Here is an 18125-nt window from a genome sequence, read left to right as displayed (position 1 = left end):
ACTTCGAAGCCAAGGGAGGGAATACATATGCAAACTCTTCTTTTTTTCCCACATTTTATGCTTTTCTTTCAATTTAATTTCATCATTATATTGACTTATAATATATCCTTTTTACTTACATGTTGTTATTTAGCTGCAATTTAGAAGGAAGAAAAAAAAACATTAACATCAATACTTTTTTGAGGCTCCATACAACTTTTGTAGCAGTTTTTATGGCCCCAACTTATCTCATTGAGTTAATGTCAAACCCATTCTTTAATCGGTTCAACAGCATGGTGCTACGTGTGAAGAGTCCAACTATCAAACTGTCCTGCCAGCAGTCTAGGCCTCGAAACGAATAGAATAAATATTTTTAACAATTCAAATCCTACATAAGGCAATAGTGAAAAAACATTTTAGCTTCAAGACTACAAAAGCTCTCCTCAGTTCCTGAATCACTTACATTTTTTGTTTGTAGATGAGGGGATGCAACTCACTGATAAACCTGCCCTATATCCCTACTTTTTTAAAACATGTTGCCAAAATCAAATTGAAAATTAGCATACATGCACATTTCTTTAAATCAAAATGTAATATTCATTGTCTTTGAACTACTTTGAACTAGATTTGAATTATTTTCAAATCATTGCAATGTTTCTGTCCACGTTTTACATGCCATCCCGTCTCTGTTATCATTAAATGGTTCTTAAGGGTGTATTACTGAGTTTGTTTCACAGCTGACTTTTTGACATTTCATCTGAGAAGAAACGGCAGCAATGGCTGCGTTTAAGTGTACCACTTCCAGGATCATGCTGGTTCATGGTGCTACTGCCACAGATTGATGGAACCAGAGTCATCGTTAAATTTTCTTGTGTTACACTCTAGTAAGAAAAAGATTAAAAAAAGTGAGTGAAACTATGTGTCTCAGTAGATGGCAGAAGCCTTTCAGCTTGGTGTGGGCCCGTTTGGATGTTTGGCTGTCTAGTCTGGAGGTTTGGGCTCGGCTTTGGGGTTGAAACAGATGTGCAGTTGGAACTTGGCACAGGGCTGCACTCGGCTGTCAGGTTAGCCTGTGATGGATACTCACTGATGGTGGAGTGAGTACAAAGACGCCTGTGTTGGACTCAGGGGTACAGCAGGGAGGGGGTCCGCAGTGTGTCAGAGTCACTCATAAGCCTCTGTCATCTTAACCCATTGTCAGCAGAAGCAGAGAATTTGTGTTCGTGTCTGCGTGCGTGCATGTTTGTAGCGTCAGGCATACTCTGGTTTAAAAGAAGTCTCCTCTCAGCATTTTGAAGTGAGCACTTGAGATGCAGCACACCAGTGGAAATTGAGTGTTTATTTACTGTTTGCAGATTCTATTCTCTCATAGAACAGACTAACACATACACAAACACATCAGATCATTTTTTTTATTGAGGTGACAACTACTTTTATAACTAAAGTGTTTTTTATCCTTGATTCCCCCATGGCATAAAACTCATTTCAATAACTATTATTACATTCTATTTAAGGAAGACTTCATCCAGGGATATTTGTGAAGTTTAACTCCATAAAACCACAATTAGTAAGAGGAAAAAATGCTCAATAGTGTGTACAGGTCCCAATGCGTGTTTGTGTGTTTGTGAGTGTGCTAGCAGGGATTGCCCTGTCACTGGCAACACTGTTCCACTTCTCCTCGGTGACGAGCAGCAGCACATTGTGGGACAGCTGAGCTTCGGGGGATGAGGAGGGAGGTATGAGTGCTCCTCACCCCAGGTTAGCCTCAAGATCATCGCTGACCTGGAGAACTGTCATCTGAGTGCAGTCAGGATATCTCAGATATGTAAGAGGAGAGTAACAAAACAACAGTAAAGAAGTGTTTATTAAGGATGGATGAAGCAGGACATCCATTCAGTGAGGTCTAATATTAGACATACAACACAAGAACGGATCATTCAATCTAATGTTGATTTGTTTTTCCATTTCAATTTCACTTAAATTAAATTTTACTCTTGCCGTTTCACATTTTTTTGGAAGTTCAGCAGATGTGTCCGTCAGCTTAAGTGGTCTTTAGTTTTGCTACAGAGTGGTGACATACTAAAAGAAAAACCTGAGTTGTGTGGCATTCCCTGATGGGACTGATCCCTTCTGGGATGTCTTTGTCCTCAACCCAAATGAAGGCCCGTAGTCCTGTTTTTATTTATTTTTCTCTCTAAGCAAGCGTGTCGCTCGGCACCGTCCACCATCATTATCAAAGCAATAAATGAAGGGACATAACTTGAAAGAATGGCTGTTTTAAACCAACACCTCACTGAGACTATTTGCGTTGGTTTTCCTTCAACTTTTCATCAGTCTGCAGCAGTTATTGGGAATTGTGACTTTTTGTCATTAATATGGTACCCTTACGACATATTTAGTATAACATTTTTTTAAACCTGTTGGTTCTGATCTTTTGCACAATTACAGCTGGGGTGAGGAGGGATATGGATATTTTTTTTTTTAAAAAGAAGAAGAAGCAGGGAAATAAGAATCCATATGAAAAATATCACGTCTAATTTTTGGCCTCTGCAGGAAGTGTTTCTGGGCTGCTCTCAAAAGTCACTGTTATGCCTGAGCCCTGGGTTAATGCAACGATATAGTATGCTAGTTAAGAGCCTTTGAGAGAGGACATGGTCACCATAGTGACAGCAAGAGATGTCCAAGTCAGATGTTTCTGATACAGTCACCATGATAACTGCATATCCTTCACTAAAACCTTTGATACCAGATCTACTCCTCCTGACTGCAGCTATCTTATAACTGTTACACAAAGTCAGTGGGAAAAGGTGACAAAGGACTCTTCTCCTGCTCAATAACAGTTAGATGGTACACAACACAACAAAAGCAAATCAACCGAATACTCTGAGGAAAAATGTATGAAAGCGGTCAGATTAGATCACTACACATCTGTGCCCCGCTATTTCTGTTGAGTAATGAACCTTACATAAGCTGCAGAGCTGAACTATTTGACTGATGTCTAAAGGTGATGTGACTCTACTACAGTCTGGCTTATCATCAGGAGAATACTCCCATTCATTCCCATTCAGAAAGAAGTGCCCCACCTGTGTTTTCACAGGGCTCTGGAAGCCTGGAGAAAGCTCTCTAAAGTCAGGGGGGGGGGGGACAGTAGTTCTGCAGCGCAGCCACGCTGCTGCTCACTGGGGCTTTTATCGCAGAGTAATCCCCTACAACAAACAGAATGGCCGGCATGTGCATGTGCAGCTGTCGCTGTCTTAGTGCAAGTGGTGTCATGTTAAATCACAGGAATGGACTGAGCCCCTGAGCCATCCACTGCCCTTCCCTTCACTGGCATCCCACTCACTGCGAGGCTCCAGTACACACAGACAAACACACATGCATCCTCATACCCCCGAACATAACCCACTTCCCACCAGCATACTTTGCAGCACATGGTACCTCTAAAGTTATTCACTTTAAATAACTTGCTACAAACAACCAGATTATTTACATCACATACTGTATATTCCAACAATGCCACAGGCAGTATGATACGCAAAGCTGGCATCATAGGCTGGAACAAAGAGAATTCATCTCTTTGAGACTGCCAGTTTTACTTAAATTAATCCGAAAGGTATCTGACTGAGACCTAATACGATCCACTCAGTTAATTTAAAGGCACTTTACACCTCGACTTGGCCAAATATAAACCACAAAAATCTGTGTCTGACACATCTGTCTTTCCTTTTCCAACCCATTCATCCTCTTAATTTCAAACCTTCCTTCTCTATGCCTCCTTCCGTATTCGTCTCTTTGTTTTTCTCTGGCTCCAATGACCTTCTCTCATGTCAGCGATGGGACAAATTTAGCGGCCTGGTTTCTGGAGCGACCAAATACCCGGACACAACAGAGGAGAATGTGTGTGTGTGTGTGTGTGTGTCTAAATGAAGGTGAGAAAGAGAAGGTCCTGGCCATGCAGATACAGTTACAGACACACAACCTGAAGAAAGCAATGGAAAGTAAACAGACTGAGGCTCACTGTCATGAAGGCATGCAGATGAAGGATACAGGAAGAGAGGGACATCTGCACGTGCCTTATATATATTCATAAATAAGCTTGAAATTCATTAGAACGAAGATTTGTTAGACGCAGTGAAAGAAACAAAACATGAACAAGAGGTAAAAAGAGTTTTCCCTCTAGGAAGTATTACATTCTGTATATCAAAGAGGATAAAGACAGAATGTGTTAAGTTATTCTGGGATATTGAGAAGGAGAGACTGTCTCCATGGAAACATGTAGCTCCCCTACCACTCCCTGGGCTGTGCCATTCTAGAGCTGCCAAGGTCTGGATGCCATGTCGCCAGGGGTGTCATACCATTCTTCATCTTCACGTTGTGACGCACTTGATGCCACAGACCAATCAGCGTGCCCTTACTGAATTAGCCGCAGAGTGAGGTGAAGCGTTTTTAGTGTGACTGTTACAGACATTTGACACAAGGCAAACAGCGTCGCCTAATCAACTCTTTCATGCAATGTTTCAAATGGTTGTGATGTAACTACTTTCATTTGAAGTCTAGCACATTAAATAAAGAAAACTGTGATTTGACTGTTTCCACTTCATGATACTTTACAGTCCTACTACATATGAGAGTATTTATACAAAACCCCATACTTCCACGAAGGGATGAATGAAAAAAGAAAAAAAACTTTTGGAGTTAATCTCACCTCAAATAAAAATTTTCCCAATGAACAAATTCATTCCTTTTTTAGTCATTTTCCAACTGGCATAATCTACTTGATGGAAGTAAATAATTTGATCAATCTGACTGCGTTGTTAGGACTTCACAGGTGTAATAACCAGCTGATTGACTGACATTTAATGCAACATTGATCTTTTATCTAAAAAAAGCTCAATTCCTCAGTTTTAGTTTCTCAAATGGAAGGAAATATCTTCCACCACAGCTGATAAGTTTGGAAGTTTAAAACAACATTTCTCAGCATTTTACAAAACAAACTTTTTCCCAACTGGATTATGATTAATTGCTCGAGAAAAATCACAACACATTTAGTTTCACTTCAACCACTTAGCATTTAAAAGAAAACTCCCTGTTAATGCAAGAGAAGTATTCTAACTGTACTAAAGGACCTGTGTGAAACAAAACAACCTGTTAACTTTAAATACAAACCATTCTGTCACCATTTGTATGTGGGTCTCCTTCACTGAACCCTTGTGTGGTGGCAGAGGACAGCTCAACAAGGGGGCTTTCCACAAACTCTAATGAGTATAGGAAATTTATTCTGAGTAATCAGTACCTAAATAACACCACGGGCTTAAGTAGCTGTTTATTTATAAACCAGCTAGATAGCAGTGTCATTACAGCTGCAAACACAGCAGAGGACGGTGTGTCTGCCCCATTTCTCAAGAACGGGATAGAAATGAGCTGAAGACAAGCAAGCAGCAGAGGAACAGTGAGCAAGCAGAGGAGAGTCGCAGGTGCTGGAGAGCAGTCAAGGAGCAGAAGACATATGACAGCTGGCCTGTCATACAATAACTTATTCTTCAGCAAAACACGCACACACTTTAGCATGGGACACTGTACATCAACTGGCCTTCTGAGGAGCAAATGAACAAAAACAAAAAAAAAAACTTCCAAATCTTTATTGCTTAATAAAACCACATATATTGAATCTGTAACAAATACAAAAAAAAAAAACATGTACCATGTTCGAGCACATTATAATATTAATATCAGTAATTGCCACAATTACAGCTGTTAATATGAACCAGTTTCACTAATATATCATATGCCATTTACATGAGGTTGTTTCTGTTACGATGTTTGCTTCTCATAATGCACACTGATAAATACAAGCTTTTCTATTCTTTTAGAGACTTTATATGGTCTAATAGAACTCTGAAACCAACTCCGTGCAGGCACTAATCATGACGAGGCGCATGCTCTAAACATGTATTACAAGTCATTACTGGTGTTATCGGCAACAGCTACAAGACAGAAATTCTCTCCACCTGCTGGCAATAAGATAAAGCGCAAGTAAACTGCGGATCCCAAAACTATAATGCGTCTCCTACAATGCGCACAGCGAAGACTTTACATGCCTCATATCACTGAGCACCATTCATGTGAGAACTACAGAGCGCACTGTATTCGTTTGTGGATGGTCCAGATGCTTACTCAAAAGAAATAACTTCTTTGTGGTACAGCAATACAACCTTCAGACAATGCAGAACCATTCAAATAAAATATGTACAAATTTACGGTCAAAGTCATAATATGGCAGTGTAACGCTTAAACCCAACTCCCCGTAAGTACTTTGCTGTTCCTTTCACTTGAGGTACTGTACATTTAGTAACCCAGTTTGTTTTCCCATCACATATTTCTGTACATTAAATGTCACATTAGGAATTGAATACGAGTGCACCTTTTTCTGCGTCACGGAAGGTGGACACAATTAAAACTGAATCATAAATAAATTAAATACTAAACATACATAAAGCGTTCATTTATCCAAAGTTTGGGATGCAAAGTAAACTCTGAACAACAGTATTTCAACATGGACCAACAATTATGACACAACTTACTGCAGGCATAGCTGTCATCGTGGGTTTGGCAATTGTATATATTGAACACGCACACATCAAATCACCGCAGAGAGAAGAATTGTGGTTAACACATTTTTTTTGCGTTGCACAGTCCTAAGCACGATGAGTTCAATTCTGTGTGTCGAAATACTATTTAAGAGATACAGGACTTGTGTATTTTACAATACATTCACTTACGCTGGAAGAATACATTTTCTTTTTACGAGTAAGCATTTGGAAGGAGGCTTCCATAAATCTATAGCTGTGGAAAACAAAGGGCTTAAGACTCTTTTAACAACTCGTTTCAGTCTTGCCTTCATACCTCTGAACCAAAACCCATAAGAAGCTACAAAAAGTGTTTAAAAGAAAAAAAAGAAAAGAAAATCAGCTTAGAGAAACTTTCTTGTATTTACATACCCACACTAAAGTTCTTAATGTCTGTCCAAATGATTGGAGACACTCTACGGGACAGGGCAAAAAACCCGGGAAAGAAACAAGACTTGCAACGCTGCCTTTTTCACAAATGTAATGCAACAACAAATACAAAAATTCATAGAACCCATAAAAAATAAAATAAAATAAAATAAAAAAAAGATAAAACTGAAAAACAAACAAGCCTTCATGAGATTGAATAAGAGCTCACACCAGATGTGCACTCCCGTGTGAACTTTTAATAAATAAATAAATACTTCTGCTTTGTCCCTTATTTAAATTGTGGCAGCACTGCAAACATTTGATATGACCAACTCTTGCCCGAGGTTTTATCCATCAAGATCTAAAAGGCTTTGTGAGGCAAAAATTAACCTAGGAACAAAGAGCAAGCTTCACCAAGTGCTATACTTCGTGTATACTTTTGTGTATTTTCAAGGTTTGTAAGTATCTTGTGTGAGACTTCTATGAGCATGCAGTTTGCACCGTTAAGTGTTTAAGTATGTGTTCAATCTTTTTTTTGTATTTTTGTTTAAGTCCTCAGAAGGTGACAGGCTGTGTGCTTTTTAAAGGATGAAGATCTTAATAACTTTTTGAATAATTTTTCCACAACCTGGACAAGGGGCCTGAAACTTATGTAGCCTCCTTGCACATGGAAAACATGTAAGCAGGTGAGCTGTGCGTCCGTGTATTATATTTCCATTGCGTGGTCGCACTCGACAGAGCTTACAAGGCTCCAACAGTGCTTCGGGCCGAACATCTTCAACTTCCATGCCCAGATTTTCCTGACTCTCCCCCTCTGAGAGTTGCTCGTCCTTCCGAAAACTAGAAGGCCGCGGCCCCTTGCCTTTACCCATAACCATGGTGGGCAGCGGTCGGGAAGCTGTGGAGTGGGAGGGCAGGATGACGGGATCAGACACGGTCCTGCTGCAGTCTGGGACATCGATGCCTGTGTCACTGTCATCTTCTTCATCATGCGTAGTGAGAGAGCTGCATGCTGGGATGTCAGGGACAGACAGGGAATGAGCAAGTCGAGGGACATCTTTGTACCAGTTTTTTCGAAGAGCCCAGCAGCGAACACAGTACCTCTGGAGAGGTATGTTATATTTCCTGCACTCCGTGCACTGCCATGCATCCTGAGGAACAATGCAGACACAAAGTCAAGTCCTTTGGAGTTTTAATCAGCAACTACAATTGACTAGAACTAAGATGCACATTGATACAGACCTGTGTGGAGATCTCTGTATCAGTGTCATCACTCAGACACTGAGAGTCTTCATCCGGCTCTTCCTGCATCTAAACACATATAGAAGATATGTAACCGTATTATCTCAAACTTAATAGCAGTGGACTGATGAGAGGGTTGATTATGTAATATCTGGTAAGAGCTCTAAAAGCTTAAAGGGACACTATGTAATAAATTAAGTCATTTATTAGCTCAAATCAACATATTCATTCATAAGTTAGTTCTCATTGGTGTAAAATGATCTCTGTCAAAAATCTCACTTATCCTCCTGAGTGAAGAATAACTTGTCTGTATCTACATAGAGCAGGTAAGCTCTATGGAGGCTGCCATGTCCTTCCGCTCTATGAAAAATGACGACGTGCCGAGAGGGACATAAAGCACTTCGAATCGCGATTTCCCCACCAGGCCTACAAGCAGAAATGACGTCATTGTGACGTCATTTCCGCCAAATGGCTTATTACAGCCGCTAATGCTAAATAGATTTTATTCCTTGGCACATATGTCTTTGTGTTCATTAGCTTTCTTTTTGTAAGTGCATCATCTTCTTCTTTTTATTATTATTCCTATGCTCCCCCTGGATATCTTCTTTTTGGCGTTATGCTCACATTTGTAAACTGTTATTTTGTTGATTTACTAATAAAGTTTAAAAAAAAAAATGCTAAACAGATTTTATCTCGTAAATGATCCCACTAATAATGCACTGATTGTTACCAAACTTCTGCCGTAGTACACATAGGCTCTTAGCTCACAAAACGAGGCATTAGAAAGTTTGTAAGTTTACCGGGAGTTTATTTACCGCTGCTAATGCTCCTATTGCTAACACAGGCTAATGCTAACGCTGCGTCAACGTCACTTCCGGTAACTCCCGGAATATGACTAATTGCATTGCTTGCACACCAAAGGAGATGTTATGTTATCTGACATGTTATCTGTCATCTGTATTCATAGTGTTGTTGTATGTGTGTTATGTAATCCTTTGTACTGTGTGTCTTGATTTCTTTTTGTTTGTATGGACCTTGAGTCTGAAGCTATAGCTTCTTGAATCTTGACACATTCCGCTTGCCGTAGTTCAAGAAGTTGCAGCGCACATTTGAAAACGTGAGGCGCTAGAGAGCAAATTCATTCAACTTTGCAAAATAAAATTGCACCACTAGATGGGGGAAGAAATTACATAGTGTCCCTTTAAATACTGAATATCCAGACAGTCATACTGAACAAGGGTCAGAGGGATACAATTCACTTTTGGTCAGGACTTTTTTTTTTGGGGGGGGGGGGGGGGGGGGGGGGGTTGGGTCACCTTTATTCTTGATAGTCAGTTAACACAGATAGCGAGAGTGAGAGAGGCGGACAGATTTTCAGCAAATGACCACAGGCTGAACTTCCTCCTGGGTCAGCTGCAGCAAAAAAGGCTTCACCTCCAAAAGTAAGACACACTACCAGGTGGGCAACGAAGGCACAGACAGAGCTTTTAAGAATAAATTCTGTGTGAAAACAGGATGCAGAAATGTGCAAATGGGGCCTTTGGCTTTGAAACTCAGTCACTGGATTGGAGCAGTTGTATGGACAATTCATCACATGTTCAACTAAGGACTCAGGTCAGCTGGTCCAGTCCAGAGTCCAGACTAAACATGGAGAAACAGCATTTAGCTGTTATGCTGCCAACAAGTGGAACAAACTGCCAGTGGAGATTAAACTTTCACCAAATGGAGACATTTTTAAATCCAGGTTAAAGACATTTCTTTTCTCATGTGTCTATGCATGAAATATCTTTTAACTTATCTAGACTGTTGCCTGTTTTTAAATTCATTTAAATGATTTTATTTGTTTCTCTTTATATTCTTTTAAGTATTTCTAATGCTTCTTACACTCCCTGCTGCAATGCTTTTATTTTATGTAAAGCACTTTGAACTGTTTGTACATGAAATGTGCTATATAAATAAATAAATTTGATTTGATTTGAAATCTGTGGTGAAAACTCAGATAATCTCTTTTGCTGGATCACGAACCCAAGCACATATGGGTTTGTGACACAAATATGGCACCAACAAGCACTTACCTCTCGATCTGCTTTCTCGTCCTTCCCTCCTCCATAATCATCTTCAAGAGAACCTTCTCCTTCTCCTCTGCTCCCTTCTTCCAGTGCTGCTTCTTTCATCTCCACGCTCACCTGTTCACTCTCACCCTCAGTCAGGAACCAGAGGTCATCTGTGGTGTCCGATACTATGGCTGTGTCCTCCTCCTGTGCAAGAGACAGCTGACAATTCAGTCAGACTACCACCCATCATTTGGCCCCATCTTCTACAAACATATAAAATCAGCTTTTAAAAAAAATAAATAAAAAAAACAAGAGTCAATACTGTGTGATATATCAATGAAAACAGACAAAGACAAAGTCAAGCACTGAAACAGAGATTTCGAATTCAATGTCAGCAGTGTTTAGAAAAATAAAAACAAAAAAAACAACCGGGTCATGAATGGCCAGGTTTCCGTTCACTTGCAAATTAAATCTGAAACAATATTTTGAAACAGACAAGGGGTGGCAGTACAGGCTAAGGTGCTGGTTAACGTAATTCAGCAGAAGAAGTAGTTGTCGGAACCATTACCAAAGTTTAAGGTTCTGACAACTAACACAGAGAAAAGAAAGAAGTAACAACTGTGGTGAACATCCACATGAGCAAAATGAAGAATGTTTCAGCAATTACTTTGGATTTTAGGAAATAGCTGGTAGATCATATCAAATCTGGGATGATGCCAGTCAGTCATGGGAGTTTATCGGTTGCCACATCAGACCATAAACAGCTGGTTGAGTATTTGTAATTTGCAGAGCAATACTTCACCAGGAAATATGTGTCTTTTATGACGGGATTATGGGTCATAGAGCTCAGGCTATTTCCCAACATCAACAATCAATATGTCCCCATTTATTTTACAAATACTAACGATATGAGACAGTGCTGCCTAAACAGCAGAGAAGAAGAACTGCTAAAGCACCATGCAAGAAATGCTGTTATGGAAGCCATGACGGACATGCATGCAGCAGATGGACTGAAAATGTGTTGTTTTTATTCCCAGGAGCTGCGACACTTAAAAAAAAAAAAGAACAGAGTTGAGATATATTGTGGGGTTGTACACTGTAGAGCGCCACTAGATGGACAGCTGCCATCAGTGTGTCCTGGCCTTGAGAATAACAACAAAATGAACCAAAGGCTTTTGATGGGCCTCAGCTTTTGTTTCATATGAATATTTTTTGGTTTCCCTGAAGATCAGAGGTGGAAAGAGTACTGAAAAATTGTAATTAAGTAAAAGTATCTTTACTTTGCCTAAATTCTACTCAGAGTAAAAGTAAAATTACCCATCTCAAAATTTACTTGAGTAAAAGTACAAAATTACTTCATTTAAAATGTAATTTGAGTAAAAGTTACTAAATTACTTCCAGTTTCTTAATGCAAAAAAGGATGAGTCCCGAATCAAATTCAGTACAAGTTGTTTTAATCGATTTCGAGGTGTATTAAAGAAGTAAGTTTGAAGTCGATGTTCTGAAAGCCGAAAGCTCCGTTTTGGCTGGCAGGCACATCTTGCACTGCATAATCACATTATTGCCTTTGGTGCGTTTGAAAACGAATAATTTTTCTAAATTTGGCCACGGGTTTTTCTGGCTTTCGTCTCCTCCAGAATGTGTATCCTCTTCGTCTTTGGACCTTTCCTCCTCAGTCTCCACGTCTAGGTTAGCAACAGCCATCTTCCAAAGCGCAGGTAGCCTACTAGATCCACCACACCAGATTATTTAACAATGGAAAGGGCGCGCGCAAGCCAAGGCCACGCAATTGACTTTCAGTTCCGGGACAGCTGTTTAAATTTCCGCCCGCATTTAATTTTTCACCATCAATATTTGTTTTACTCAGTAACATGAGGGGTTTCAAATGTAGCGAAGTAAAAGTACTTGGGTCAAAATGTACTCGAGTAAAAGTAAAAATTACACATTTCAAAAACTACTCAGAAAATTACAAATTACTCATAAAAAGTACTCAATTACAGTAATGTGAGTAAATGTAATTCATTACTTTCCACCCCTGCTGAAGATTCATTGACAAGCGCTGAGTTCTCTTACTTGGTTTGTGTGGATGTCAGTGGAACCGTTGCTCCTGCGGCTGTAGTTATTACGAAGATTACCCAGAAACCACCAGGGCAGTCCAGAGAGATCCCATTCATCCAGCGTAACATCAAGTTTGGGGCGTTTGCAGGCTGAGCGTGGCAGGCCTTCTAAAGACTCTGCAGAGTTTTTGAACAATTAATTCCATCCTTTTGTAACATGTCTGCTTTGAGCATGCAACCAAGTATGTTACAGACTGCTCACCATCGTCTGGCTCCCGGGGTCGTCTCTGGGAGGGTGTCTGCAGGAGAGGCCCATCACTGGTGGCTACCACTCCTGCATTGACCACACCTCCACACATCTACAGAGGAATGAAGGAAGAAAATTAGATACAGAACCATGACTGATTCCTTGGAGGACTCGCAGCTCCTTTTCAAGATGGCCTCTGGATATGGGGACACAGTACAGGAAAGCAAAGGGCTTGGAAATTACGTACTGGCCAGTAGTTTTAGGGTAGCAGAAGTACAGGTTGGAGTACAAAAAAACCCATAAAAAACAAAGTATACCTTTTGGCACCAAAACTGTGACACAGAAAGTGCAGGTGGAAAGAAAGTATAAAAAAAAAAAAGAAAAAATTTATATTATTTTTAAATAATAATAATAATTTTAAAAAAAGAGTGATCAGTTTTCATTACATCTCTAAACACCACTGGTCTGAATTTGTGGGATTTCATGTTTACATAGCTTCTAATCGCTTGGAGCAGGAAAAGAAAACAAATATGGCATCTACATCAAAAACACAAAAGATTGCATGTTTGTAGAGGAAAAGAAAAAATAATTTCTTACTTATCAGTGGAAAACTTATGTATACCGGCTTAAAATAAGCATGTTGCCCGAGGTACCACCTTCTAAAGTAACACAACAACAAAAGAAAAGTGGATTTTGGAGGGAACGGAAAGAAAGATTTATAGAAACACGGGGATGGGTGAGGAGGTTTAGGGTTATAAGGCCTGTGGCTGATCAGGAGCTGAGATCCTCCAGTTCGGAGCAGAGAAGAGAACTCTGAGACAGACAGAGACAGTGACTCTGCCCCCACATCCACTGGGTGGAGCTGGTGGCTCAAAACGATACTGTAAAGACCACCAGACCAAACCAAGGATGGGGTAGTACAGAGACGGTGCCACTCTGTACAAATGTACACCAACGAAGACAGCAGCCCTTACCTCACCCTCCTCAGTACACACAAGCTGATATGATCTGGTCTTACTTTCGTTAAATTCAGAGTAAACTGGGGTGTTCCAGGCCACATGATCCTTTTTTTTTTTTTTTTTTTAATAAAAAACAAATGCAGCATTCTTATTTTAGCAGCTGTGCAGTTAGCCTGCAAGCTTATGTCCACGACCGTTGTGTGTAGTGAGGTGAGAAAAGAGGAGGGTCTCTGTTTCTTCTGAGCACCATGCTTCGGTTTTACCTGACCACGATCCTCCACTCCGCCCTCAACACATTCACGGCCCACAGAAAGATTCTCTGCAGCGTCTGCATTTCAGACAAGACACAGTAACAGACAAAAGACAGCCCCCCTTTTAATTATAGATTTATACACTATCTTACTGAGGCCCTCATTAGTGGATGTGAAGAACAAGCTGGAAAATTGTGCTCTTCGTGGACTGTGGAAATCTCTGCATCCCCAGATGATGCCAAAATTGAAACAATCGCTCACAATGTGTGTTAAAGGAAAGGTGACGTACAATATGAACAAGAATTATAGACGGAGTATTCCTACAAATCTTTGAGCAAACACCAAGGACCACATAAAAAAAAAGCAACTCATTTTCAAGGCATCACAAATGTGCGATGTAATGCTGATATAAAATACATTGATATGCCGCGCGTTCTTTAATTATTTTTCCCCAAATTAAAAAAAAAACAAAAAAAAAACACAATTTCTCTTTTTAAATGTAGACAGAATTTAAACGAATTAACGAAGGAAGCACTTACCAGCACAACCAAGAACAACCAGGTATTTCTTGAGCATTTCATAGACTGGGCTGCAAAATGAGAATAGTTTAGAATGATTATTATTATTTTTTTAACCTATAGTTTTCACTAAGCTCACCTCATACGTATATACATATATATATATATATCCCTGCACTGATGTTTAGATGAGCAGGCCTCTGTAAGGTGTGAGTGGATACCTTGGGTTTTTAACGGAGAAGCTCTCGACTTCCAGCAGTTCTCCCAAGGGATCGTCCTGGCAGTGGACAATGTGCTGCCTCTGTTTGTCATACAGTTGCTTCCCCATGATGTACTGGCCCAAGTAGTGCATCACCTATACAAACAAATGGATAGAGGGCATTTTTTCCACTGCATGGTCGAGCTGAACTTGACTTGCAATTACTTCTCTCTATGCCGATTTTCTCAGTTACCAAGACACAAAATCTTTGTGCAGGTGCAGAACAGCCACCGCACTGTAGAATCTTGCCATTAGCTTAAAGGATAACTGTGGTATTTTCAACATTAAGCCTGACATTTTGTAAATCCCATTGAGTTCTATTGAAGACTGGATGTTCGTTGATATTACTCCGTCACCGAAACCATCAAGTGGTGTGGAGTATAGCAAGTCAGATTCAACTGCTGAGCGGAAGTTTATCCACGGCTGTGAGGTGGCTAAGAAAATAGTGCGAGCATGAACGAGATGCCAAATAAAACACGACAGAAGCAACTTTTCGCAACGAAATTTGATATGGATTACCAGTGCACACCAGTAACCACTCCGGTGAGTTGATGATTTTGAAAACGGACGTTTATTGTGCTTTTACGGACCTTTTTGGACATGCACATGACTTGCCATTCTGAAGCAGGTTGAGATGAATCAAAATTAGGCAAATACCGGAGACAGCAGTAAAATTAAAAAAAGCGGTGAGGGGGGTTCTAAAACATTGCAGACGACTCAGAAAAGAGACTTAATGTTGAAAGTACCGCAGTTATCCTTTAATACAGAACTATTAGAAATTTTTGAGCCGGACATGGATTAGAAACATCTGCCCACTGGTTTAGAATCAGTGCACATGGTTTGGCAGAGACTTGAAAACCATGCACAAGGATTTGCAACCTTTCTTTTGACAGCATGGAATACTGCCACATTCGGAGTAGTTCAGCACTGCTACAGAGTAGGGTTGGTAATGAATAATCGATGATCGATTATTTCTTTGTAAGAATTTATTCAAATAAAATTCTAAGCCTAATAAATAATCGTTCCAGTCGCGCGCATTATGAGAACAGCTATAACTTCCGGTATCTTGCGCGACAACAGACTAGCAGTGATGAAGCGGGCTAGGAGAATTGCAGTGTTCTCTAGAAAAGACGATAAAGTCCAATGTAATTATTGTGACGCCCTGTTTACCTACCATAGTGCAACGTCTCCACTAATATATCATCTGAAAAAAGTACATCCGAACGTTAATTCCGGCGAAGCCAGCTCAAGCGGAGGGCAGCCAACCATTCAGGCTACACTAGCTAGGAGGATGTGTGATGACCAGCGAGCTAACGAAATCACCAAACGCATAGTGAATATGATTGTGAAAGATATGTTGCCTTTAAGTGTGGCTGACGGCGAGGGTTTTCGGGAACTTATGGGATTTATTGAGCCAGGATACCGTATTCCATCCAGATTTTTATGAACAAAAACACATAGGTGAGTCTGTGATAGATAATGTATGCAGGCAGTCCATGCAGGCAGTTGTTAATTAGCCTACTGTTGTTCGTTAGCCCATTTCTTACCTTTCTGTAGCCTGTAAGGTAGCCTGCATCTCGCCAATACGTTGGCACGACAGTCAGTTATAACAGTTCAGTGATATAATATAGCAATAAGCCAGGTTTTGATATCATTATTGTGTATTTATGTCCAATTTGATGACCGTCAATTTTGTTCATAGCCTACGGTAACGTAATCTAAGTTAAAACTCAATTGTCAAATAGGCTAATTGCCGCCAGCGTTGAGCTGAAGTTTAACAGAATACAGTCATTAGACCGTGTTATTTCTTAATGTCATTATTTTCCAATGTTATTATTATTTTCATTTTTCAAAGGTCTAGTCTAGGCTGTAGCCTACTTTTTTTTCAGAGTGATCAGGCAGTGATGCGTTTGCATAGCCTACTTGTTAAAAATCCGTCGGATGCCATAATGCACTGTGATAATCTAAAGTTGACTACTAAATGGCATATTTTCTTAATAAATCTATTTTTGATAAATCAGTCCTGTCGTGTGCGTGTTTTGACCTTAATTTGTGTGGGGGTGATGGTGAAGGCAAAACCATGTCGATAGCTCTGAGCGGGAACAAGTGACATCATGCTTTAGTGAATAATCGATTAATTGTTTGATAACGTTATCAATATTCGAACATGAAAATTCCTAAAAAGGCCCAACCCTGCTACAGAGACATTATTGGCACTCCTAAAACACCAACTAAAAGCCAACTTGACCATTTATCAGACAGTTCACCTCTTTGAGTGTGAAGACATCCTCCTGGGCTCCAGCGACACGCAAAATCTGCAGGAGAGGGGCCTTTGGTTGTACCTGAGCAGGCAACAACATACCACTCAGTAAAAGATCAACTATCTATTTTTTTATATATATATATATATATATATATATAGCCACTTCAATAAAAAATATATGTGAGTGGGTGCATGTTAATAACTGTATTCTCCTCTTGTTTTTAATTGTACCTGATTACCCTCTCCAGGTAGTGTCCTGCATGAAGAGCTTGAAGGCGGTGGCTGGGCTGACAGGGAGCTCATAGTAAACAAAAAAAAAACGAAATCTGGAAAACAAAAGTAACATGCATTATTATCCAGGCTTCAATTTCCCTCCTACATCATAGGCCAACACTCCATTTCTTGGCTTCGTCACGGTGAAGAATACATATTTAATCATAAAAAACGTCAACGCTTAAATTATAAAACTTACTGGCCTAATTTGTTTGGGGAACCTTTCTACCATGCTACGAGACATCTGTTTGAATAGAGTCGTTACACCACTCCTACCTATATTTTCTATAGCCACGTTTATCGGTTTAAAACAGCAGCATAGAAAAGGTCGCGTTAGAAGCCCATCACTGGAACCAAAGTGCACACTTGCGGGCATAACAGACTGTTAAGGTGTCACATCCAGAGATAACTTTAGCTAGTGGCGTATCTGCAGTCATTACTAGCAAACGTGCACGCTAACGTAACGACGAAGCTAACATTAGCTAGGTAGTTAGCTAGCTAAATACTCAACATCATTCTAACTTAAGGAGCTGGCATTACCTCACTGTTCCATCATTTTTCCACACGTACTGTTGCCTTAACAGCAAGACCGCGTACCTTGTAACCACTATAGATAACAAAAATGTTGTTTTGTTTTGTTCTGTTTTCCAACACTGGCTAACGCTAACATAGGAGAAACAGCTAGCTGAACTTAAAATTCAAATGATCAATATGGCTTCTCAACTTCCGGATACATAGATGGAATGTGGCGACCCCTACTGTTGAACTGGTGCACTTGCAGTAGCATCCAGAGCCATAGCCAGTATGACAATATTTTGCAGGCTAGATATAGACTAGACAAGTAAGTCCCATACTTCCTTTTTTACTGTAAGTACCTTTCTTTTAATCACTTCAAATCCTGCAGTATTCCCATACATTGGCTTTCAGTAGGGGTTTTGTGGGTTTATCTTCAGATTTAAAATGTCACTCCATTTTGTCCTGCTGAATGATGTTATGTGTTTCATGAAATAAAATTTCCTCGGCCAGTT

General features: G+C 40.0%; 1 protein-coding gene across 3 annotated transcripts; it reads right to left on the bottom strand.

Annotated features, from left to right (window-relative positions):
- Positions 1–5603: 5603 nt before the first annotated feature.
- Positions 5604–17799, bottom strand: mdm4 (MDM4 regulator of p53). 3 transcript variants are annotated; one of them, XM_075460652.1, is made up of 11 exons: positions 17638–17799; positions 17056–17150; positions 16829–16903; positions 14524–14657; positions 14324–14373; positions 13797–13861; positions 12590–12686; positions 12344–12504; positions 10292–10489; positions 8217–8285; positions 5604–8125 (listed from the first exon to the last, which is right to left on the bottom strand). In XM_075460652.1, the coding sequence occupies exons 2-11, from the start codon at positions 17125–17127 to the stop codon at positions 7556–7558; spliced, it is 1491 nt and encodes a 496-aa protein (XP_075316767.1). In that variant the 5' UTR covers positions 17128–17150; positions 17638–17799; the 3' UTR covers positions 5604–7555. The 3 variants fall into 3 exon arrangements, with proteins under 3 accessions (XP_075316767.1, XP_075316768.1, XP_075316769.1); XM_075460653.1 differs by having other exon boundaries at positions 10292–10474; XM_075460654.1 differs by lacking the exons at positions 13797–13861; positions 17056–17150; positions 17638–17799.
- Positions 17800–18125: the final 326 nt, after the last annotated feature.

The sequence above is a fragment of the Odontesthes bonariensis genome, chromosome 3, assembly GCF_027942865.1.
Source record: "Odontesthes bonariensis isolate fOdoBon6 chromosome 3, fOdoBon6.hap1, whole genome shotgun sequence".
NCBI classification, from domain to species: Eukaryota; Metazoa; Chordata; class Actinopteri; order Atheriniformes; family Atherinopsidae; genus Odontesthes; species Odontesthes bonariensis.
This window is presented reverse-complemented; position numbering and strand designations above follow the sequence as displayed.